Here is a 26,843-nt window from a genome sequence, read left to right as displayed (position 1 = left end):
CTAAGCACCAGAGAGCATTTGTGTGGGGGATTTTGGGGGGGGGGTGACACCCACCTACCCAGGAGCCGGCCAATGAGCTGCTTTTCCTCGCTCTTATAACCAGGCCAGTCTGTCTGGACGTGTGTGAAGAGCTCCGTCTTCAGACTGTAGCAGTCAGTAGCTGGGTTCCAATTGCTGACCTAAAGGTCAAAGAAAAAAGAAACAGTTATTCCAACAGCATTAGGCAGAACACAGCATTGTCTCAGAGAGAGTCTGGTTGAGGTTCTGGAAGTGTTGTACAGTCATAAACCCACATTAATGTTAAAAAACACCATTCTGCCCTCAGTGTCTCTACTGAACTGGATCTATGGGTAATTCTTAGACTACGGGCACTTATTATGTCCTTTGATCATACTGTATGAAAAACAGCAAAAAGGGGAAATTTCACACTTTTATAGTTATCTTTACAATGAAAGTGTGTTAAGAAATTTGTTCTAGTAGTCTATGATGACTTTTTCACCTTTTTTCAGCATCATTATATGCAAATATTGCCATTTTGTGCTTGTCCCACACCCAGACTTTTGATCTTCAATGATAAAAATGAATGGTAAAGAAACATTTTTTTTTCTAATGTTTTAAAATATCTCTGAATAAAATATCAGTAAAATAATCAAAACATAATTGGGGTATTCAATGTCATACAACTGTTGTGATTTTTTTAAACAAAATGTAGTTGTCCCACACTATTGCCGTAATTTCCACCACAACACTGTAATGTCCCTTTAAACAGTTTGTATGAAAGATTGTTTGGGTAGTTTCTATGGAGATAAACAGTGACATCAGAGCACATGTATATAGCGCCAAATCACAACAAACAGTTGCCCCAAGGCGCTTTATATTGTAAGGCAATGGTGTGGTGGAAATTACATTTACAAGGCCAATAGTGCCCGTAGTTAAAGAATCACCCCTATATTGTTTAACTAAACTTTGTTCCTCCAAAATGATACAAACCATCCACTTTAAATTTTCAGACATCAGATCCCAGCTGGAGACACCCCACTGCTCTCCTGTCAAAACACAGTCTTCTCCTCCACAGGTAGTTAACGTACAGCCTTAATTACAGCTAACAGCCGTGGCACCGTCTCCACCTGAAGACCGTTTTGGGACGCCAAAACATTGTGAACAAGATCACAGAAAATACAGCAAAAATAAAACTAAATCAACGTAATCTTTTGAGATTAGAGTTTTCAGATGCACAACAATGATAATCTGCTCGTCAGACCTGTATTATTTGCAGCAGCAGTGGTGATGGGCAGCACTGTAGTTATAAATCCTTGACCCAACATCACCGGAGACAAAACACAGCTGAATTTTACATGAAGTTCTTTTATTTTTCCAGTGGGATAAATGTTCCTTTTTATATTTTCTCTTCCCTCATGTGATGTTTTTGAGACATTCTGTTTTCTGAGAAGGCAACAAAGGTATCTGTTGTGTTGTCTGTCTATTTGTTAGCTGGACTGCTCAGAACCCTGTCACCTGATGTTCACAAAGCTTGGTGACAGGGTCACACCCTGGACATTCATTTATTTTAATGACAAGACTGACATAATAATGGAACCGATTTTCACAAAACCTTAGGAAAAGTTGGAAGAACTAACAAAGAACCAACAAAGGAGCAGTACATCATCACTTCAGTCCATTCTTGACACCAAAGACCACCTTCCACATGCGTGGGCAACATGACAAAGTGCTACTAGTTAACAGCTTGGAATACTAATGCGTTGGATGATGTGTTTTTGGTGTTTGAGGAGGTATGCAGTCATATTAATGTTTCTGTTTGTGTAAGGTATCTTGGCGTTTTCCTTAAAGGTTGCATTTGAAAGTATTTCGTCTCTTGTCAGCAGTGTATTTACACAGCAATGTGCCAGATGTCTCACCTCCTCCAACACTGAGGTCAGCTCAGCCATGTCCTCAGAATCAGCTCGCTGTCTCTCCAACCACAGCACCAGATCAGGTTTTTTTATGTGGTCTTAAAGCCAGCCGATGAATAATGCGTTCCTTCAAGGGGCAGCGTGCCACAGGGCTGAGGACCTGGCTCCTCTTGCACAGGGAGTGTTTGCTGCTGCTGCTGCCACGTGAGCCTGGCATTAAACTCCGCTTGCTCTGGACCTTTGCAAACTTAGCTGAAATCAAAACAAAAGAGGGCCAGAATGTGAATTTCAACATGAAATTTGTGAAAGATAAGGGCATGTTTCTTTGAACACAGATGAGCAAAACATAAAAGAAGCACGTAATCTACAGACTGGCCAACATGTCCCTCCTAATCCAAGCCTAAATCCAGTTATATAATTCACACTGAAGAGCAAAGACAGACAGATCTACACACATCTGAATAGACACCTTTCCATTCTTCTTTTTTTTTCTCCTCCTCTTGATGCATCACACAATGCAATTTTGTTGGGCGGGCACCTGTAAAGCTGAAGCAGGATCGTTCAAAATGTGTTTTAAAAATGATGTAACCACCTCCGTTTTGCACGCTAAGGGGATTCTTTGGATGAAGTTCCATTTGCTCACTTCAATGAGAAGCTGAATGGGATTGATGGCATTGACCCTTACAAGGTAGAAAGTGGTCTTGTTGGTCACAGAAACAGCAAAACCAAAACACCAGGGCTCATATGAACATAGCATCCGAAGGCTAAAGTAGCTCCTAGTGATGTTATTCTAAGAAAATCTTAGAATTCCTCGAATAGACATTTCTTAGAATTTTCCCTTGGTAAGATGAAGGTTGTCTGCAAAGCACCTTAAGAGAGCTCCTAAGGTGCCAAATTGGTTAGCGCAGTGAGGAGGACTTTTAAGAAGCCTAAAAGTGTCTTAAGCAGACAAGCTGGTGGAAAGACACAGAGGAAGCAGAGATATTCTCCATATGTAGGATGACAGTGAGTCAGTAACACACTACCAGCTTGATCTACGTAATTATTCTACGGTAATTTACTGTCTTAATGTATTTATAAATTGTTTAGGTTGCTGTTATCATATTCACACATTAATATTATCATTCTTTTTATGATTATTATTTTTATTATTGTCAGTATTATTGATATTATTTTATTTTATGATTACTTCTATTTTGTGATTGGATTTTGGAATAAGTATTCTCACTTTCTTGTGTCATGCATATAATTGTAACATATTTACAATTATATTATGTACTTATATTGAACTTATTTATAAACTCACACACTTTCAACATGTAGATAATCAGCATGTGAATGAGATACATTCAAACATCTTCAAGCTGTGTAACAATTCATTTTGTGATGAACTGCATGTTTTTGGCACTCTACCACTAGGAGGCGCTCTTATTTTCAGATAACACAGGTGGTGAAAGGGCGCCATCAAACACGATACACTTTTCACTTATGGTGACAACATGGTGACACTTGTCACTAAACCAATTAAACTACAAAAACACAATAAATTAATAACAATAATAACACTGTTAAACTAACATGAACCGCAATAACATTTAAAACCCCCAAACCCAGAAATCCCATAATGCATTGCAGCAGAAGAATTTACAGGTTTAGCAACCAACCTGGCAATCACTCCAAATTAATTATGCTGAGTATCATCATCATGACATTCAATTTTCACGATTACACATTTCTTAATGCAGTTAAATGATTGGTTGATTTTACTGTTCATTCATATGTAGGAGCACAGAGTGCATTTATTTTTTTAATTTCCCCTTCCCTTTCTGTGACAAACAATCACAACTCTTACATGACCACATCATACCAAGCAATGGGGTCAACCCCGCCTCCTCACCAAGATAGGAGTTTCTGTCAACTCCTTGCCCAGCGTTGCTCTCAGACGCCTCTTGGGTCTCTCTTAGGCTGGGAGTCTTTGCCAGGATATTTTAGGCTACGTTAAGAGCTCTTTGAGAGGACTTTGAGATGCACCGGGCATACAGGCCCAGATCAACAATTGAGCTAAATTTCACACCCTAAAGATATTCAAACACAATAAATCAAATTTCACTGCTTTTGCATCTTACAATAGTTTGTATATTATTGAATCCAATATTACTTTACTCATTTCATAATTATCTAAAAAAATACCTACCAGAGATTAAATGTTCAGAGCCCTTTATAATGCTGTGTGCCCGGGCTCGAGGTTGACCTCGGCGAACCACAGCCTGTGTGGCACGTTAGAAAGCTGGATGTGTAGGATGTGTAAATGCCTCTCAGGATATCAACAAATATTAGTGATGTGCTGTCTACATTGATGCTGTTTTTACACCTGAACACCACCCATGAATTCACCACTGTCTTACTGGCGCTTGCTCTATGTTTATGGTCTGTGCCTTACGACATGGCGGTGCACTGGGAATCATGGGTAAACACGGCCACAATGGAAAGGTGCCTAATGTCATGCCAATCTCTCTACTGCTGCCATGTAAATAGTCATTCACAGTGACAAGCTGCTGTGTTGGTGTTAAAAGCTGCGTGACTGTGAGTGGTGACTGGCTTGACAGCAGACAGAGGGGCACAGAAACTAAAAGACAGTCTGTTACTTCCTCTTAATTCAACTGGAAGCAGTCAAGCAGGAAATAGTTGTGCTCATACAATCGATATCTGCATCTGAACTCTGAGCATTATACTGTAGTGATGGTCTGCATCACGCTTCCATTCAGTAAATCTAATTTACATATTTAAATTCATCGTGGCTAGAAGATCATTTATTAAGTGCAGCACTGTCAATTTAATAGATAGTGGCACTGATGTCATGGCTCAAAGAAGGAGAGCAGCAAAATAAATAAACAAATAAATGAAACTGCCTGCAAAAACCCCCCACTATAATTACATCTTTAAGTAAAACTTCATCAGCATGAGACTTGTTAGTGTATGATTCTGACAAAACCAAACACACTAATGGTACTAAGAGGCAGGCTGGCACACTGTCCAAAATAAAGTCATCAAAATGACACACCTAAAACATGAATAGCTGCAATTCAGCACTTTGATCAATTATGTGATAACTTTCACACCGTATGGTAGTTACCAGCAGGATATCATCAGCAGGATGGAAGCTTTCTGGCAACATGAAAAAAGTAAGTCCCTTCGGCTGCTCCCTTGTTTGCACTCGGGGTCGCCACGGCAAATCCAAGGTGGATCTGCATGTTGAATTGGCACAGGTTTTACGCCGGATGCTCTTCCTGACGCAACTCCACATTACATGGAGAAATGTGGCAGGGGTGGGATTTGAACCCGGAACCTTCTGCACTGAAACCAAGCGCATTAACCACTTGGCCACCACCCCTGCTCTGGCAACATGAAAACTCTGTTATTTGTCCTTGATCCCTACATGCTTGGAAACTACCATGTCAACTGAGATGAGAACACGGAACAGCTTGGAGAGAAACACATTAATAAACATCGTACTTGGCCTCCGCTCGATCTCAATCACTGACCGTTTCTGGCTGGATTTCTCCATCTGAGACAGGTATTTCTGCGTTTCCTGGTAGGCCTGTTCTGTGGCACAAACTGTCATCTTGCCCTGAATATGGCCCTTGCTCTCCAGGTGGTCGGTGTCGTCCCTTTGGGGAGAAGTGAAAAAAGGGGAAAAAACTTTAAAGTTTAAACTTACAAATTCTCTGGTTCAGCTCAGTCAATTAGCCAAATGTAGTTGAGATTTTGCCAGTGCTGTGATAAAACATGGCATCATATGAGACATGCACGAATGCACACAGAGATGCACAGCTGGTTATGCAAATTCCCAACCCGTTTTTATAAATCATCTCTTCAAATAAAGTGTCCACTTAAGGAGGTTAAAATACTTATAATCTACGGCCCAAATACAGCAGCACTAATGTAACCTTTTCATTGACCCTTTGACCCCACATGGCCACAAATGCTGCCTCACTCTTCTCAGTTATTACTGGTCACACCTTTGTGGCAGAAGCCTCTGGGTGTTATTGGAGTCATGTTTGAATAGAACCTAATGTGTGTTATTGCCCTAAAAGAAGGGTGAGTGACTGGTACAGCCTTGTGGTGTCAGTCTTTGAATTCCATTTGCAGATGAATGTGAAAGCGGTTGTGAGTGCTGCTTATCCTGAGACGTACTGCTGAATGCACTCAAAGCTTGACTGTGGGTTCTCGCTGCCATCACTGGACAAGTTGAACCTGATGATTTTTGTGGCATCAGGGTCGTCCGGGGTTGGTGCTGGAATCTTCATGTACTATACAAGAGAAAAAAATGAGAAACATTTAGGAAAGTGAAATATGTATGACCCCCGCGACCCGACTCCGGATAAAGCGGAAGAAAATGGATGGATGGATGGAAATATGTATGACAAGAGCCTAAGAAAAAAGATAAAAACACTGATGTGTCGGAAATACAGGCGTCTGGAAATCATCATCATCATCATGATCGACCTGTATTTCTCAAAGATGTAGTCTGATGTGATGTCGTCTGCAATTTAAGAGCTTAAAAACTGTTCAGGAATTTAATCACCTCAACAGTGTACTTACTGAAACAGATGAGTGCAATTGTTACACTGTTTTTTTTGTCTATGCACTGAACATGATCTAAATAATCTGTATGGTGGACCAATCGATGCTACGCAGAACCTCCCAGGTCAAAGTTGATACCTGCAGAGTTATGGGAGGAGCCTTTCTGAAAGGCAAATTCTGAGTATAATGTCACGGACAGCTTGTACTTGAGCAACAGCCTCTTCTGTCACAGACTGTATGTAGCTCCCCTGTATCCCTGTCAGAAACCAGGTTTATAAATACAACCCAAAAACCTGAAAGATGATTCACCATAGAAAGTCATTAATCAACAGGTAACATGTCCTTGAACGCAAAGTGGACAGAAACTCTCGTTCATCCTGTCTACAGCTGAGATCGAGCTGGAAAAGGGACTGTTCAGTACATTTGTTGATAGAGTGTTCTAGAGTCAAAAAAAAAAAAAAAAAAAAAGACATGATTATCACTCATCCTTTCCCTGCATGACAATGACCTTCCTGATGCAGAGGTTGAACCAAGGTAGTACACAAGGCGTTTTAACGATTGTAAATTTAAAGTGGATGTGTGCACATGCTCAATGGATGCTTAAAAAATAAAATACGTAGAGAAACTGTCACGAGTGTGCTCCACCACAAATCAGAACTAATTACGAGTATTTTTGAAAAAAAAAAAAAAATAAATAATAATAAAAAATAATATATATATATATATATATATATATATATATATATATATATATATATAGTTTATTAGGTCACTCTCACATTTTTGAGGTGCAAATCTGCAGAAAAGACTCAAAAAAAGATTTTATATTTAGTGGTAACTTTGTGGAACAGCCTCACTCATCATGTGGTAAATGTTCCAAGTGTTATTACTTCAAGGGAATACTGTGAATATTTTATGGTGTTTGATTTTTATTGATTGACAATTTAATTATGGTGTTTGATGACTTTTACTGTGCTATTTATGAGTTTTATATGGTTATATTTCTGAGTTTTACTGTGATGCTTTTTAAAATGACAAATGATGTGTATTTCTATTGTATTTTCATAGACGTTTTATGAATAATTAATTATTGACCGTGATTTTCCGCCACAGTTGCTGACAGTCTGCATGCTCTTATCAATAATATTAGCAAGTTTTGTACTGAATACAATTTAGAATCAGAAAAACTTCATTCAAGCTACACTTTGAACATACTTCGAAGGGACAACTTGCCGAAGCCACGGCAGAAAACACAAGAAAACACACAGAACCTGTCCTTTACAAGCACATCTGGTGTTATTGCTGGCAAACGACCGGAAGTGAATTACCCCAACTCTTGCGGCCGAGTGGCTGAAATTTCAGGGTCGCAAACAGAACTCAATGGAACGAAATCTAGAACTGGCCTTCCAGTCTCTCTACTTCTATAAACTTCTATAAAGTCTATCTGTGTTTGCATCCTCTTGGCCTTTTCCAGGTGCTGGGACCCTCAACATTAAGACACGTGCATGCTGGATCAAGACTGGACAGCATGCCACTTAGCCAAAACATCAGAATGATGTTTGCCTCATCGTCCCTCCCTACATAACTTTGCATTTGCCAGAAAGTCAATCCGGCAGTGTGCGAGGGTCCTCCGAAGAGACAGGGCACCAATAACATCCAGTCAATGTTAAGGTTTGGTGCTATCAAGGAACGAGATAAACCCCCAAAATGCAGGTCAGCAAGGCACAAAGGTAAGTTCCAAAAAATACAGGAATTTATTGTCTAAACATGAACCGAAAATCCAGAGAAGAGAGGGCAGGGATTCAGAACAAAAATACAATCTCTGACCCTACAAAGGAGGAAGGGAAATACATCTAAAGTCCAAGACATAAAGTAAACAAAATCAAAACTGTAATACTCACAACTGTGGTGAAAAGGTCAGAAAGACACTGAGACAGAAAAGAGCTGAGCACGACACAGGATTAACCACACACCAATGAGGCCACAAGGGAAGAACAAACATAGGAGGCTTAAATAGCCAAAAGAAAAGGAAAAGAGGTGATACTGATTAAGTAACGAGGATGTGTGCAAAGCAAAAGGAAACCGTCGAGGGCAGCAAACCTTAAAGACACATTAGGCAGAAATTCCAGCACAACAATGACAGAAAACCTGAGACTAAAAAAATGCATAATGAAAACAAACAACAATAAGAACAGACCACTCGAGAAATACATAAAGATAAACTAACCATAAACAGCCTGACACACAGTCTCAACCAACACGATCCACATAAAAATAAAAGACCATCACAAAAGGAAATACAGGACTGGTTCCAAACCCTCATGCCCACATTAACACGAGACATGAATGAGTGGTAGGGACGCAGAGAGGGAACACAGAAGGACCACCACAAACAGATACAGGCCTGAAATCATGCAGATAACAGACAAAACGTGCCCAACAAAAACCGTGTGCAGGAAGGGGAGACAATCGGTGCAAAAACACATGCACACACCCAACATGCAGACACGCGACTGACAGCCTGAGGGGGCGAGTCCACCAAGTCCTCAGAGCACACACAGAGGACACAGTAGAACACACACACACACACACACACACACACACACACACACACACACACACACACACACACACACACACACACACACACACACACACACACACACACACACACAAAGGGATTTACACAGGAATCAGAGGAAAGACAGGGTGGTTAAGGCGTTGGGCTTGAGACCAGAGGATCCTCAGTTCAAATCCCAGCCTGATCGGAAAATCACTAAGGGCCCTTGGGCAAGGTCCTTAATCCCCTAGTTGCTCACAGTATGTAGTGAGTACCTTGCATGGCAGCACCCTCACATCGGGGTGAATGTGAGGCATTATTGTAAAGCGCTTTCTGCATCTGATGTAGATGGAAAAGCACTATATAAATGCAGTCCATTTACCATTTAAGACACTCCAAACTCAAATAAAACCCCATAAACAAACAGCATTCCCACAGTCAATGCCATACGTAGCTGGTTATTATCCAAGTTTCACAGAACGGGAATCAGCAGAACCCTACAGTATTGGACATTCATCAACCTTCAAAAGTATCTGCATCTCCAAACACACGGGTTCATGGGATCTTCTGAGTAGTCTCTCAATCTCAAAGGATCAAGAGTGATGAATACTAGCATAAATAGCTTAAATAGAATTGACATGAAACAATCCAAATGTTCTTGTTGTGTGTGGGCCGCTGAAGAGGAGGTACTGCTGGCCCATCACCACCAGAGGGCGCCCTGCCTGGAGTGCGGGCTCCAGGCACCAGAGGGCGCCGCCGCCTGATGAGAGCAGCCAGGATGACAGCTGTCACCATTACTGGACACAGCTGACTTCACTCAGTACGGAGGTATATCAGCAGGACAGCGTCTCCACCTCAGTGCCGAGATATCACCTTGAGTTTAAGGTAATCACCTCTGCAACAGATACTGTATCTTTGTGACGACACATTATAAACTTTTCAGGACAGCGGAAGGCCAAGTGTTCGGATAAGTACTCACCTTTCCTGCTTCAGTGTGACAAGAGGTGGAGGCGGCTTTGCCCCTCTCATCTACTGGGTGCGGTCGCATCCCAACCTGTGTGTTTGTGTTCTTTCCCGCCAGCAGTACCGGATCCGACGAGCGGAGGCAGTGGCCACCTGGGAATTCGGGACTTGGCGGTTCCAGTACTTCTGGGTTTCGGTGGCAGAGGAGATCTGGGTGGTTCCGGTTCAACTAGGACGGACGTCTCCTACCTTCGGGCCTGCCCACAAGACACCAGCAGATTTCGGCTTACAAATTGCTAATTGTTGTATCAGTTGTGCTATTTTCACAACAGTAAAACTTGTTCTTACTTTTCTCCATTGTCCGTTCATTGCGCCCCCTGTTGTGGGTCCGTGTACCTACACTTTCACAACAGTTCTCACAGTTTTAGACTTTAAGCATAAACTCAAGGGAATTAATTACAAATATTACATAAACCACTGAGGAATTATGGCTATTTGTATACAGTTTCCCTCCATGTTCAGAGGCCATATGTCAGGGCTGCCCAAATCTGTTTGTGGAGAGAACCTGTCCTGTCTACCTGCTCTACTCATATCTCATTATTTCATCCTGGTGTTTGCAGCTCCTCACTGGTTAAGTGCACCTGCCACAGTTACTTAGCTGTGGGTGAAGCAGGAATACACACAGAAAATGAACCTGGAAATCACAAGTGTGCAAAATCAAGGAAAGAATAACACCAAGAACTAAGAACACATAAAGACCACAACAGAGACAAATAATCAAACTATCGCAAGAACTGTATGATAACCATCAACTACATCAAGAACTCAAGCAAAAAGGTAACATGGAACTCATGATTGACTCAAATCATCTTTGCCAGTGGTGGCATTAATAACATCGAGTCCATGGTCTCCCATTGTCCAGTTGACACTGAAATTTGGTGCTTTCCTTGGCTGACGAGCTTCAACATTGCTTATTCCTGTAGACCAAGAAGACATGTCTGAAACAAAGCTTTTGTATTGTTTATTACCTGGAAAACAATACAAAAGCTTTGGGACTTTTTTGTCCAGTGACTGTGAATATCTGGTTTATATGATGACAGTTTAGGTGAGTTTTACTGTACATGGAACTGAACAATAAATTTACCTCGCAAAGCTTTAATGATGAAGTTGTTTCCATCTCACACAGCTGACTTTATTTTTCCAAATGTTTCTTCTGTTCAGATCTGAAGGGAATCTGTACATCTTGAAGCCCTTGCTGTGTCTATTTGTGCCTCCAAATGCACAACAACCCATCATTTTCAGCAAATAGCTGGATTTCCATGCAGACACATTAACAGCCAACGCTAATTTTGCCCGAAGATGGCACCATGAGTCACGTGACTGATTTTTTCGACTCGTCATGTCGCCACTCTAATAAAGGTACTCTACAAGTTATGAGGTGTCTACACATATAATGTCTATGGGCACAGCAGCTTCACTTCAGACATTTGACACTAAACACAGTGGGCAAATTGATGTATTTGCTGTCCTGCTTTAATTTTGCGTGTCAGTGAAAAAACACTATACACTATGATTAACTAGAGACATTCGTCATAAAATGCCCCGTGCGCAGTACTCTTTTCCATCTAGAGTGCAGTAATATGTACATGTGTGGGGTAGGTATTTGGTTGAACCCTCATGTGTTTGATGTAAATTGGGATACACAGTGGAAAAACTGGAGATTGACATTATATTTATTTAGAGGATGTGGCCAACAGTGACCATAAAAAGTCGGTAGCCTTCAAACAAATGCAACTATTGTTAATTTTTTTAAAGTAGGTCAAGGTCACCGGCCTTCGAACCCATGCAAAGTTCTCCTCCAAGGCATGTACCCACCGAATATGAAGGTTTTGCAAGCAATAGGTGCCAAGGTACATTGCGGCGAACAAATTTCAGGCGAAGGATTTGACATTGTGACCATTGGTGACCTTGAAAAGTATGTCAAGGTCACCGACCTTTGAACCCATGCGAAGTACTCCTCCAAGGCATGTACCCACCAAAAATATAATATTTCTGCAAGCAATAGGTGCGAAGCTACATTGCGGTGAACGAATTGCGGCCAAACAGAGAGACGGCCGGACAACCCGGATGCTATATGCCCCGCCTTCTATGAATAGAATTTTGTGCGGCAAAAAATAAAGATACGCATCGAATCAGAGGAGGGAACCAGCCAGTGGCCCTCATTTATCAATGCTGCGCAGAGTACAGTGCATATTTTGAGTGCAAATGTGAAATACACACGAGGGTGCACGCCATTCATGAATATTGCGCACTGCCCAGATTCCACTGTACGCACTAGCAGCCGTTGATAAATGTGGCAGCTGAAAGTCATCGTAATTATCAAAGGAACACCCATAAATATGCACCGAGGGGCACTTCCACGCCTTGTTACAACAGCGTGGCTTCGGAGTAAAAGAGTGCGGGTACTAGAGTGGCCTGCCTGCAGTCCAGACCTGTCGCCCATTGAAAATGTGTGGCCCTTTATGAAGCGCAAAATACAACGGAGACCCCGGACTGTTGAACTGAAGTCGTACATCAAGCAAGAATGGGAAAGAATTCCACCTACAAAGCTTCAACAATTAGTGTTCTCAGTTCCCAAACGCTTACTGAGTGTTGTTAGAAGTAAAGGTGTTGTAACACAGTGGTAAACATACCACTGTCCCAGCTTTTTTTAAACATGCTGCAGGCATCCATTTCAAAATGAGCAAATATTTGAACAAAAACAATAAAGTTTATCAGTTTGAACATTAAATATTTTGTCTTTGTGGCGGATTCAATTGAATGTAGGTTGAAGAGCATTTGTAAATCATTGTATTCTGTTTTTATTTACATTTTGCACAACATCCCAACGTCATTGGAATCGGGGTTGTAAGTTATTTTAATGATATGGATAATTTGTTAAATTCAATCATAATTTGTGCGTTATGCCTATGAATTTACAGGTAACAAAATGGTCTGACCTAAAAATAGCTACCAAAAAAAGAGTGGCAGCTCTAAAGAGGAGCCAAACGCAAAAAGGAGGGGGAGAAACGGACGAGACATTAAAATTGACCCCAATTGAGGAGCGGGTCGTGGCTCTGATTGGTACAACCTCAACTGAAGGTGTTGTGCCGGACGGTGACACAGACACTCATGAGTATGCCCCAGGCCTTCCAGGTAAGTCTTAACATACATTTTCTATAGTGCAAAAAGAATATTTTACCTTCATTTGAGTAATTATGACAAGTAAAAAAAAAATCTGCTAGTGGGGTAAGTGTTTCACTCAGAATTACAAAATGAAATGAAACAAATCACGTTACTTAAGATATTTTACTCATACTCCTTTAAACACTTGCCTCACTGGCAGTTTTTATCAATTTACACGTCTAAATTACTCAAGGGAAGGTAAAATCTTTAAATAATATTTACTCAAGAGTTTTATTTTTCATTTTTTAATTGTACACAATTGCACTCATTTTAATGAATGAACAATGTAATTTAACAAATGGGTAATCTGTGATTTTCAATATGCTTTATTTATAGAAGAAAAGCCAACTCCAGGCCCCAGCTCACAGCCTGAACCACTGAATTTGTTCATGGAAATGGGGAGTCTTCTTCACGGACTAAGGTTAATTATGGAGTTCCACAAGGTTCTGTGCTAGGACCGATTTTATTCACTTTATACATGCTTCCCTTAGGCAGTATTATTAGAAAGCATTGCTTAAATTTTCATTGTTACGCAGATGATACCCAGCTTTATCTATCCATGAAGCCAGAGGACACACACCAATTAGTTAAACTGCAGGAATGTCTTTCAGACATAAAGACATGGATGACCTCTAATTTCCTGCTTTTAAATTCAGATAAAACTGAAGTTATTGTACTTGGCCCCACAAATCATAGAAACATGGTGTCTAACCAGATCCTTACTCTGGATGGCATTACCCTGACCTCTAGTAATACTGTGAGAAATCTTGGAGTCATTTTTGATCAGGATATGTCCTTCAATGCGCATATTAAGCAAATATGTAGGACTGCTTTTTTTGCAATATCTCTAAAATTAGAAAGGTCTTGTCTCAGAGTGATGCTGAAAAGCTAATTCATGCATTTATTTCTTCTAGGCTGGGCTATTGTAATTCATTATTATCAGGTTGTCCTAAAAGTTCCCTGAAAAGCCTTCAGTTAATTCAAAATGCTGCAGCTAGAGTACTGACAGGGACTTGAAGGAGAGAGCATATTTCACACATATTGGCTTCTCTTCATTGGCTCCCTGTTAATTCCAGAATAGAATTTAAAAGTCTTCTTCTTACTTATAAGGTTTTGAATAATCAGGTCCCATCTTATCTTAGGTACCTCATAGTACCTGTCAAGGATTTTATATAGTTCATGCTCTTATTATCATTTATTTTCTTTAGCTTATGCTTACATTATTATTATTTATTTTCTTATAGTTTATGCTTATTATTTTTTCCTCTTTGTGGGAAGAGGAGGTTTTAGAAAGAAAGACTTGTTGTCTGCATTCTTCATGATTGAGCAAACTATTTTTCATTTTGCCTTATCCTGCTTTGATGAGCCACAAGGCTCATGTTGCAGGAATGGAAGGTTTCAGCTGTTACCTCGCTTTGCTATCACCCTCTTACAGACATGACTCATGTGTAACCTCTCCTGACTGTCCTTGTTTGTTTTTTTCTCATGTTGAACTAAATAAAAGGCTGGGCCAGAGGAGGAGATTTTAGGAGAGCTTTGTAGCTGAGCACTTACAAGCTGCTTCATTGTTCTCCTCCTCTGCGCAGAGCAAAAAATATATATTTGTCTCTCTCTGACTGGTTTCTTTTCAGTGTTTGTGCCTCTCATTTCTTTAAAAACAGGGTGCAAACCCAACAGTTTTTTCTTGGCGCCCAACGTGGGGCGTCGACAGATCTTCTCGAGCGAACGGAGGGAGACACGCCGCAGACCGTGCACGGCCGATTCCACTAGAGGGATCGAAGGAAAGTCCTGAGGAGTGAATTCTCCGTCGGGCCGGTGACTATAGACGTCCACCTCCGCTCGCCGCAGTAGATTGACGACGCCTCCGAACCAAATGAGGGGCGCAACAAATTAACGTAAGTAATTACTGCCTGCCTGTGAGGAAAATATGTTGAGGAGGGGTTAGAGTCCCCATCCAGAATAAAGTGCGGGGGAGGGAGTTAGAGTCTCCAGTCCTGCCGGCACAGGTGGCGGAGGGGTTAGAGTCCCCATCCGGCTGAGAAATACAGGAGGAGTAAGAATAAATTTCAGGAGAAGCAGTTAGAGAGACGCGAATTAATTGATTATTTCAAAAGTGAAACTAACTGTGTTTGTGGTATGAATGAGAGAAAATTCTGTTTTTGTTATTTTGTTGTAAGGATTTTGTTGTGTTATTTATGTATTATTATTATTATTATTATTTTTTTTTTGGTGAGGGCTTGTCTGTAATTGCAATCATTGATGTAATCTGTAATTTATTTTGTATATGTGTGTGAGAGTTGGAGCGGTTGTGGGAGTGTGTGTGTGTGTGTGTGACAGTGTCGGACTGTATGTGTGGTATTGTTTGACTGAGTATTCCTTAGTAATGATAAAAGAATGAGACTGTGAGTGACTGAAGCACGGACAGCTTGATATCCCATTTTATCAGGGGATAAAAGTGGAGCCACAAGTGCACAAACGCAATCCGGAAAATCTGAAGTACATAATTAAATGAAAAAAGAAATATGGCTTTTCAGGTAAATTGGTCATGCCAGATTGTGAAGGTTTGGTGTTAAAGCTTACAGCAGCAGCAGCAAATAAAAAGGGTAACAGGAAAGTAAGAAAAGAAGGAGAGAGAGAAAGTGCAAAAGTATGGCTCAGTGAAGCACGGATGAGAGTAGAGGCCATAAAGAGGAAGAAAGACGAGAAAGGAAAGTCAGAGGGGAAAGTAATGTTTGTAAAGCTGAAGATAATGAGACGGCCGTGAGAGTGACATTTACAGGACGTGCTGCAGACGGCACGGTCCTGCCATACGGGAATGAGGAAGATTCGGCAGTGGCGTTACAGGCTCAAATAACGATCTAATGACCAGAGTTAAAAACAAGTTTAAACAGAAAGCGGACTATGGTAAAATAAATGCGTGTAAACAAAAGGCAGATGAGGATGTGGATGATTATAATCAGCGTTTAGGAAGTTTTCCGTGCAAACAGCGGTATACCGCATAATGATGATCAAGCGGGAGCATATCAAAATCAGCTGAAACAAGCCCTCCTGAATGGTTTGAAGCCAGAAATTAGTGCATGGATTAGAAAGCACAATGAGACCACTGACTCAGATGATATGATTAAGATACTGGATGTAACAACAAACACACCAATAAGTGACAACACTGATGAGTTACCAGAAAAACAGATAACAATCACAGTGGATATTCATGGAGCATGGTCATTACTACTCCTGAAAGAAAGACCCGTGGTGACTCTAAAGGTAAATGGACAGGACATGGATTTTCTCTGTGACACAGGAGCATGTAGGACAGTGATAACAGACAGACCTCCCGGAACTAAATTTGCAAAAGAAGTCGTTTGGGTAAAATCTGCAAATGGACAGGTGAATTCAGAGAAAATATTGAAGTTTGTCAATTGTGAAGATCCTGAAACGAACCAAACTGCTTGTGTCTCTGTGGTTTATTCGCCCCATTGTCCAGTAAATTTACTGGGACGAGATTTGATGACTGCCTTATCTATAGGAGTCACGCCAGCAGTAGGTGGTATGAGAGCTGTGAGGCAGCCCGCTACTGTATATACAAATTTGGCCCAGGCCTGGCAGTACTCTTTGGATCTGTCGGAGTTGAGACAAACTGAACAATTATTGGAGGAAGGTCTGACGACCTGTGAAAACAGAGAACATGTAGTAATGATGTCACCAAAAGATCTACACATAACTATGCTATTCACTCCACGAAAGGATGAAAGGTATGGAGCAGGATTTCTGAAAATTCCATCAGAATTACAGACAGTAGCACACCTATACACACAGAAAAACCACCTCTGTGTGTAGTGTAGTGCTGACCCAAAGTGCAGACAAATGGTACAGAGGAAAACCTGAGGCTGTGCCGCATATTTCACTGACAAGGGCAGACACTCAGTCCTGGAAGGACCTTGGAGGAATTGCTAAAATAGCTGAGGAAGCAACTGATTGGCACGAAGCAGATGCAATGTCGGTGTGGGATTTCAGTCCATCCACAGGCTTGTATTGGAAATACATGTTTGTAAGTGCTTGGACGACACCGGTGATACATGAAGTAGATCTGGATGATTGAAATTGAACAACATCTGTGTTGTTGACACAGGAAGATGAGACTTTATTGGCCAAACTGCCTCCTCATCTCTGGGTGAATGCACCCACAGATGTAGGACTGTTGAAAAATATTCCGCCAGTCAAAATTAAGCCACGATCTGATTGGAGACCACGGATCAAACAATATCTATTAAAACCTGAAGCAGAAAAAGGAAACGATGACCTTTTTAGGTTATCTGTAATTATTGCAGAGCCTGGATTCCATGTTATGCAGAGAAGGTGCAGAAATTGCAGGATTTAATACACTCTATACCAATGGATATGACTGACAAAATATAGTGGAATAAAGAAGCTGAAGAACAGTTTACAGCTCTTAAACAAGAACTTGTGAGTTCCACAGTATTATCTCTGCCCAATTATGCCAAGCCATTCACTCTCATGGTGGACACAAAACAGGGATTCATGTGTGCAGTCTTGCTACAACAACACGGTAATAAAAATAAACTAGTTGGCTATTATTCCAAACGTTTGGATACATTCTTATCGCCTCCTAGACAGATAGCTTATACAGCAATGCTATTGTCTCAGCCATATATTACCATTGAAAGATGCAACACCTTGAATCCCGCCACGCTCCTACCTACTGAGACAGATGGTGAACCGCACGATTGTTTGGCAGACACACAGAAACAACAATTACCTCGACCAGACTTAACAGACAAACCATTTACAGATGGACTACATTACTTTGTGGATGGCTCATGTTTCAAAGATCAGAAAGGACAGACATTAACTGGCTATGCTGTTGTTCAATTACCAAATACTGTTATTGAAGCAAAACAGATCGATCATTTTAAATCAGCCCAAGCTGCAGAACTCATTGCATTAACCAGAGCTTGTATCTTGGCTAAAGGACAGAAACTGACAGTCTATACAGATAGTCAATATGCATTTTCAACAATTTGGTTCTTTGCAAAACAATGGCAACAAAGAGGTATGATAACTTCTACAGGGAAACCAGTGACACATGCAGGCTTACTCACAAATTTGCTAGAAGCAGTGACATTACCATCACACCTGGCATTATGTAAATGCACAGCCCACACCAGAGGTACAGATTTTGTCTCCAGAGGAAACTGTCTCGCAGACAAAATAGCGAAAGAAGCAGCAGCTGGTCGATATGGCACTTCTTCTATTTACACAGCTCAGACAGGCAATGAACCATTAATAGATTCTGACCTTTTATTGGATATGCAAAAAAGGCACCAGCGCAGGAACGACATTTGTGGTTGAAAAATGGGGCAACCCCAAACCCCAAAGGACTTTATTGTGTACATAACAAACCCATCCTACCCAAAAGCTTATTCAAAGCAGCCGCAATTGCGACGCATGGGTTAACGCATGTGTCAACTGGGGGAATGGTATATATGGTAGACCAATACTTCACTACCTATGGATTTAATTTATACTCAAAAATTTTTTGGTAAAGCCTGTGTTACCTGATTGAAACACAACCCACAGGGAAGTATAAGACCCTGGAGAGGGCAATTCCCAAAACCATAGTATCCTTTTCAAATTGTTCATATGGACTTTATTGAACTAAATCGATGTGAACCTTATCAATACTGTCTAGTATTAATTGATGCCTTTTCAAAATGGGTAGAAATTGTTCCATCACAAAAAGCAGATGCTTTAACAGTAGCAAAAGCATTGTGTAAGACAATTATTCCGTATTATGGAATACCAGAGACATTGTACAGTGATAATAGAACACATTTTGTAAATGAAGTTGTACAAAGAGTAGCAGAACACATGAAAATTAAGTTAAAACATCATTGTGCTTACCACCCACAAAGTGCAGGATTAGTGGAAAGGACAAAGGGCACAATAAAAATAAGATTAAGGAAATGTATGGAAAAGACCAAATGAACCTGGATTGAATGTTTGGACCTAGTAAAATTGTATATGAGAATAACACCAACACCATCAGGTTTAACACCATTTGAGATACTTTATGGACGACCATCAATCAATCAATCAATCAATTTTTTTATAAAGCGCCAAATCACAACAAACAGTTGCCCCAAGGCGCTTTATATTGTAAGGCAAGGCCATACAATAATTATGTAAAACCCCAACGGTCAAAACGACCCCCTGTGAGCAAGCACTTGGCTACAGTGGGAAGGAAAAACTCCCTTTTAACAGGAAGAAACCTCCAGCAGAACCAGGCTCAGGGAGGGGCAGTCTTCTGCTGGGACTGGTTGGGGCTGAGGGAGAGAACCAGGAAAAAGACATGCTGTGGAGGGGAGCAGAGATCGATCACTAATGATTAAATGCAGAGTAGTGCATACAGAGCAAAAAGAGAAAGAAACAGTGCATCATGGGAACCCCCCAGCAGTCTACGTCTATAGCAGCATAACTAAGGGATGGTTCAGGGTCACCTGATCCAGCCCTAACTATAAGCTTTAGCAAAAAGGAAAGTTTTAAGCCTAATCTTAAAAGTAGAGAGGGTGTCTGTCTCCCTGATCTGAATTGGGAGCTGGTTCCACAGGAGAGGAGCCTGAAAGCTGAAGGCTCTGCCTCCCATTCTACTCTTACAAACCCTAGGAACTACAAGTAAGCCTGCAGTCTGAGAGCGAAGCGCTCTATTGGGGTGATATGGTACTACGAGGTCCCTAAGATAAGATGGGACCTGATTATTCAAAACCTTATAAGTAAGAAGAAGAATTTTAAATTCTATTCTAGAATTAACAGGAATCCAATGAAGAGAGGCCAATATGGGTGAGATATGCTCTCTCCTTCTAGTCCCCGTCAGTACTCTAGCTGCAGCATTTGAATTAACTGAAGGCTTTTTAGGGAACTTTTAGGACAACCTGATAATAATGAATTACAATAGTCCAGCCTAGAGGAAATAAATGCATGAATTAGTTTTTCAGCATCACTCTGAGACAAGACCTTTCTGATTTTAGAGATATTGCGTAAATGCAAAAAAGCAGTCCTACATATTTGTTTAATATGCGCTTTGAATGACATATCCTGATCAAAAATGACTCCAAGATTTCTCACAGTATTACTAGAGGTCAGGGTAATGCCATCCAGAGTAAGGATCTGGTTAGACACCATGTTTCTAAGATTTGTGGGGCCAAGTACAATAACTTCAGTTTTATCTGAGTTTAAAAGCAGGAAATTAGAGGTCATCCATGTCTTTATGTCTGTAAGACAATCCTGCAGTTTAGCTAATTGGTGTGTGTCCTCTGGCTTCATGGATAGACCATATCGTCTACCAATTTTTGACATGGATACTAAAACAGCAGATGAGGAACAAACATTAGCAGATTTTATGAAAAAGACATTAACACAGAAAGAGATAACTTAAACACATTTACTGCCGAATAATTTTGATCTTCCACAGGACGGCCTTCCAGTAGTCCAGCCAGGAGACTGGGTGTTCATCAGAGTGATTAAGAGGAAGAACTGGTCCAGTCCTCGTTGGGAAGGTCCATACCAAGTGCTGTTAACAACACCAACTGCAGTAAAGATAGCGGAGAGATCAACGTGGATACATCTAAGTCACTGTAAGATACAGCGTGTGTTGGCTGCCTCCACAGTGTAAGGGGAAGTCTGGCTACAAAGGGAGTCTATTTAATTAGCAATAGATTGTCTCAACGCCAGTGAAGCAGGGAGATCCTTGCACTATTAGGTGAGGTTGGTTAACAACACTGTATCCTAGCAATCATGACTGAACTACAGCAGACCCCGGAGCGGCGTGCTCAGCGCCACCGCTGCCGAACTGTTGGTAGGGCAGCCGGTTGCGTTGTGATCTTAGTGTGTTTCGTGCTCCTCGGATTCCTGGCCTGGTGGTTGACCCAAGAATTGCAGCTCACTGTGGACCGAGCCAGAGAACAACGCAAGCAACGTCAGGTTTATTCATAATGTGAATGAGACAGATGGACACCCTCATATATACCATACTAATATGTGGTACAGATATGTTCATTTATTGGCTATGGAATTACATGTTACTAATTGTTATGTTTGTTATGCCTATATCCTCAACACACCCAGCTCTGACGGCTAAACCGTACCCTGCTAGGGTGACAGAATGTCTTATCATACGGATGCATAATCAAACTGTATTTCGGGGGCAGCAGTTCTCAGCAAATCTGATAAGATGTAACACCACTTGCCTCAGTGCAACCACTTATATGATAGGGATTTCAACAGAGGACGTACAAGCGTGCCCAAGTGCTGCTCCATTCACTAGACTGAAGGGAAACGCAAAAATATCATCACATGTTAAATTGTCATCACAACGGCCATTCCCGATTTGCTTTTATGGGACAGGGAATAAAACTGTAGGTAAAATTAAGAAACGTCTGTGTACCCAAACGTATGTTTTATCAAATAATTTAAGCCTAACCAAAACATAATATGTGGATGGTACTTATCTTCATCACATTGGACGGGGATGTAATTATACAGGCTCCTGTCCATGGGGTACGGATGAATCATGTGCTTATGTTAGTAAGTTTTTGCTACCACCTGTAAATGGTACTCCGGTGTATGATGACATCTATTGGCTTTGTGGTTCCAGACTGTACATGAGTCTCCCACCAAATTGGGGTGCTGTGTGTGCACCTACCCAGGTGACTGACCATACATATGTGGTAGTGCCAAGGACCTCCACAGAGAAGAATGGCAGCACCAGACGGAGGAGATCGATATACCCAGATGTGTTACCACATGATCACATGTGGGGCTCGGATGTACCAAAGGACCAAAAATTGTGGTCTGTAGGAGATAAAATAGCACATTCACTGTTCCCCTGGATAGGAGTGGTAAAAAATTCATTAATGATTGAAACTCTGAATTATCGATTGGGTCTGTTCATGAATGTAACTGAGAAAATAGTAGCAGCTCAAAACACTGAAGTAGATGCTTTACGTACCATGGTGATGCAAAATCGCATGGTTTTAGACTTGCTTACTGGTTCACAGGGAGGAGTTTGTGTTCTGCTGAACACAACATGCTGTACTTTCATCCCAGACTCCATTCATTCAGTGGATGTGCAGGATGCAATGCATAAAGACACCCTAGCCGTGAACCGGTGGAATCCCTGGTCCTGGTTGACTTCAGGACCATGGTGGCAGTTACTATTGAAAATGGTGACACCAGTTTATTATAGTCCTAATTCTGATTGGACTTTGCATGTGTTGTGTGATCCCTTGTATCAAAACAATGGTTGGCAAAATGGTGTCAAATACATTTGTACAGTGTAATCTGGCTTTCCAACAAACTATGCCAAAATATCAAGCATTGAAACAGTCAGACCTTAGTGGAGAAAACTATAATGACTGTGTTGAGAATTATGATGATATTGAAAAGCTCACAACTCCAGTTCAAGCTTGAACTGTTGACGTGATGAGTTAACACACTCTTAGCCTATGAAGCTTTAGCTGAAAATGTAATAAGACAAGTGGTTAAAGTGGACAAATTTTCTATTGAAGTGTGTTTTGGACATGACAAACTTATGTAAATAAACGATAAACAGGGAGGATTATGTCAAGGATTTTATATAGTTCATGCTCTTATTATCATTTATTTTCTTATAGTTTATGCTTATTATTTTTTCCTCTTTGTGGGAAGAGGAGGTTTTAGAAAGAAAGACTTGTTGTCTGCATTCTTCATGATTGAGCAAACTATTTTTCATTTTGCCTTATCCTGCTTTGATGAGCCACAAGGCTCATGTTGCAGGAATGGAAGGTTTCAGCTGTTACCTCGCTTTGCTATCACCCTCTTGCAGACATGACTCATGTGTAACCTCTCCCGACTGTCCTTGTTTGTTTTTTCTCATGTTGAACTAAATAAAAGGCTGGGCCAGAGGAGGAGATTTTAGGAGAGCTTTGTAGCTGAGCACTTACAAGCTGCTTCATTGTTCTCTTCCTCTGCGCAGAGCAAAAAATATATATTTGTCTCTCTCTGACTGGTTTCTTTTCAGTGTTTGTGCCTCTCATTTCTTTAAAAACAGGGTGCAAACCCAACAGTACTGTTATGTGTCGGACGCAGCCCAGAGAACCGACCAGCGTTTGAAGGACCCAGTATAAAATAAGCAGAGCACGGTACAAAGGATAACAGAGTTTAATGAACATAACAGTGCTGTGAAAAAATATAAAAGTGCGCGGTCTGGCGTGGTGGTTTTGCGGTGCGCTCCCAGCAGCGCTAACGGCCCGGAGCCAGAACCAATTCGGACCCAAGGACCCCGCCGACACCCCCCAGGTGGCCGCGACAAACCGAATCTGCGAAAGAAGGAATCATTATGTGAGTCCACACTCAACACACAGAGAGAACGCTCAAAGGTGCACAAACAGCAAACACTTCCTGGCTTAATTACTAATCAGCTTCCCACCCTGCAGGCGTGGAACACCCAGTTCACAAAACTCCACTGCAGTGGAAGCTGATTACACGACCAACATACAGCTCAATATAATAAGGTGTGAGGGACACCACATTTACTGACTGTATAAATGTTAGTCACAAAATCTAACGTACCTCAGGAAGTGTGCTGACGAGCGTGAGACCTCACCCCCTCCTCTTTCACAGACCATGCATCAAACCTGGACGTTCTCTGCATCCACTGATGATGAGATGGCTCCCGAGACGACGATCTCACCCGTCTGGTCACAAGGTTGAGTCTCTGGCAAATACACACTGTGTACTCCAGTCTTAAATGCCACCATGTTCCAATCCATGTAGATGCACCACAGCTGTGAGTCCTGACGAGCCGCAGGTGATCAGCCTCAGGTGATCAGGGTGAGGTCCTGATAAACTCAGCTACACAGCCACTCAGTCCCAAATGCAAGCCACCTGGAAGGAAAAACAAAAGACAGGACAAAAGACAGAAACAAAAAGGCAGCCAGGCCCCCCCAGCCATACAACAGTACCCCACCCTCACGGGAAGCCTCCCGGCGACCACACAAACCTGGCCCAGGAGAAACACCCGCCTCCAGGGTCCATGGCTGGAAACCGTATCCGCATTCATCTTCCAACAGAATCTTCATCTAACAGAACGGTTGATGTCTTCTCCTCTGGCTGCATCTTTGCCCTTGTTTCTATCAGTCAATTAGCACAGGTGTGGCCAGGAGTTCTTGAACCTGTGCGGTCAGCCTTTGTCCAACCATGTTCACAGTCTGATTAGTCATAAAACAAAAAAGACAAACACAAACAACCAAACCGCCCCCCCCCCTCCCCAGGGGACCGTCCCATCAAACCCCGGGAAGAGGAGAAAAGAAAAACACAACCCAAACTTAAGCTTACGAATAAAAATGCTAACACCCCCCCCCCCTCCCCAGAGGACCGTTCCATCAAACCCCGGGAAGGGGAGAAAAGAAAAACAACCCAAACTTAAGCTAGCAAATAAAAACACTAACACCCCCCCCTCCCCAGAGGACCGTTCCATCAAACCCCGGGAAGGGGAGAAAAGAAAAACAACCCAAACTTAAGCTAACAAATAAAAACACTAACACCCCCCCCCCCTAACGACATGTAGGGACCAACACCCCCCAGAGGACATCCCGCCAGCTCCAGGAGTAATAACCACAGCCGAGGTCCCTCTGGGATCCAATGTCACCCACGGGGACTCCCAGCGCCTCCCAGAGGACCATTCCATCAACCCCAGGAGACGCCTCCCGTCATGACCAACGGACCCAGCCCCGGCCATCTATGGCAAGATGGACCCACAGCCCTTTCCCCCCCCAGAGGACACCACAGTCAAACCCTGAGGGCGGAAACTGGGGGGAAAAACAAAAGGAGAAAAAAAAACATACAAACAAAACAACCCCAACCCCACCCCCTTGGCGCAGTGGAAACTGGAAGCATGTCCAGTGTCACCAACTGTGACTATACCCCAGAAGCCAACCGGGAGGAGTGGAACAGCGGTTATGGCAGACGGCACAAAACGGCGCCACTCCTCCGACTTCCAAACCAGCCACCAGCTGCGGGTAGATCCCACTGCCCCAAACCTCAGCCACGCCGATGGCAGATGGCTCAAAGGCGCGCTGAAGACGGAGGTGGAACAGGGAATCAACAAACAAAAACACCCCCCCCAGGTGCAGAGGTTACCTGGGAAACGCCCAGCATAACCAAACTGCACCACTCCAGCAACGCCAACACTACGGCTCACACGGCTGGAGCCAGAGGAGAAGAGAGGGAACAAAAACAAAATACCCCAAACCCCCCCCCCCTCCCGGGTGCAGAGGTTACCTGGGAAACGCCCAGCATAACCAAACTGCACCACTCCAGCAACGCCGACTCTACGGCTCACCCGGCTGGAGTCAGAGGAGAAGAGAGGGCATAACAAAAAACAAAACAAAAAAAAAGAAAAAACAACCCAATTACCCCCCATCACCCCCCAGGGGACCGTCCCATCAAACCCTGGGGAGGCGAAGTCGCTTGGGTCCTTTTTTGTTGCTCCAAACAGGCTGCAGGGTCACAACCCCAGACACTAATAGTGGAAAACAAAAAATAAAATCCCACACAAAAACCAACTCAAAAAACACCCACAAGAAACAAACCAACACAAAACTAATCAGTGGTTTATACCGTCAAGCTCAAACAAATCGAACACACCTGTTCCAACTTAAGAGCTTAACGGTAATGTGACTCAGTCACCACAAGAGGGAGCCAGAGTGCTAAAAATCAATCAATCAACTTTTTTCTTATATAGCGCCAAATCACAACAAACAGTTGCCCCAAGGCGCTCTATATTGTAAGGCAAGACCATTCCTCTGCAGGTGATCAGTTAGCTGTTTTACAACTACCCTCTCAAGAATCTTTGAGAGAAAAGGAAGGTTGGAGATTGGCCTATAATTAGCTAAGATAGCTGGGTCAAGTGATGGCTTTTTAAGTAATGGTTTAATTACTGCCACCTTAAAGACCTGTGGTACATAACCAACTAACAAAGATAGATTGAAAATGAAAAACCCTCTTTGGTGACAGAGAAAACAAACAAGCTGCTTTTCTGTGCGCAGCTGTGAGCAACACACAACCAAAAATGTGATTCAACTAAATAACACCGGAGCTGACACAACAGACGCAGTAGCTATCATTACCCGGGGAAACGGGGCTACGACTGTAACACAGGAAGCACCGCGACCCGTGCCACAGAGCTCCGCCGTGCGCGTTCACCCATTACAGACCCACTCCTGCAGCTCCCGTTCAAACCTCTTATCCGGTCGAAGTGCGACGCGAAGCCGTCGCCAGTCACACTCCACCACGACCCACGGATAAGGCACAAACACAGGAACACGGCTGCACGAGCGCTCAAATCAGTATTCAGTAATGGGTTCTCCAACGCACACCATCCGGGCGGAGAGCATCCGCAACTGATCCGGATAACTTCTGAACGTCTGCTGCCGCCTTCCCGGCGCGTTACCGTCTCTGGTACCGCTGGGTCCGCGATGTTTGGCCAGAGACTACTGTTATGAGTCGGACGCAGCCCGGAGAACCGACCAGCGTTTGAAGGACCC

At 42.3% G+C, this 26,843-nt stretch overlaps 1 protein-coding gene and 1 long non-coding RNA gene across 2 annotated transcripts; one reads left to right on the top strand and one right to left on the bottom strand.

The window, feature by feature from the left end:
- Positions 1-836: 836 nt before the first annotated feature.
- LOC117513113 (RNA polymerase II elongation factor ELL-like) lies at positions 837-10,088 on the bottom strand. The gene is made up of 4 exons (XM_034173454.1): positions 10,034-10,088; positions 6,105-6,220; positions 5,453-5,578; positions 837-2,162 (listed from the first exon to the last, which is right to left on the bottom strand). Exons 2-4 carry the CDS (start codon positions 6,215-6,217, stop codon positions 2,159-2,161), a joined length of 243 nt encoding a protein of 80 aa, XP_034029345.1. The 5' UTR covers positions 6,218-6,220; positions 10,034-10,088; the 3' UTR covers positions 837-2,158.
- Positions 10,089-11,977: 1,889 nt separating this feature from the next.
- Positions 11,978-17,015, top strand: LOC117520141. The gene is made up of 3 exons (XR_004563546.1): positions 11,978-12,301; positions 12,680-12,684; positions 17,003-17,015. It is a non-coding gene; the product is annotated as an uncharacterized LOC117520141 (long non-coding RNA).
- Positions 17,016-26,843: the final 9,828 nt, after the last annotated feature.

Source organism: Thalassophryne amazonica, chromosome 1 (assembly GCF_902500255.1).
Source record: "Thalassophryne amazonica chromosome 1, fThaAma1.1, whole genome shotgun sequence".
NCBI lineage: Eukaryota > Metazoa > Chordata > Actinopteri > Batrachoidiformes > Batrachoididae > Thalassophryne > Thalassophryne amazonica.
This window is presented reverse-complemented; position numbering and strand designations above follow the sequence as displayed.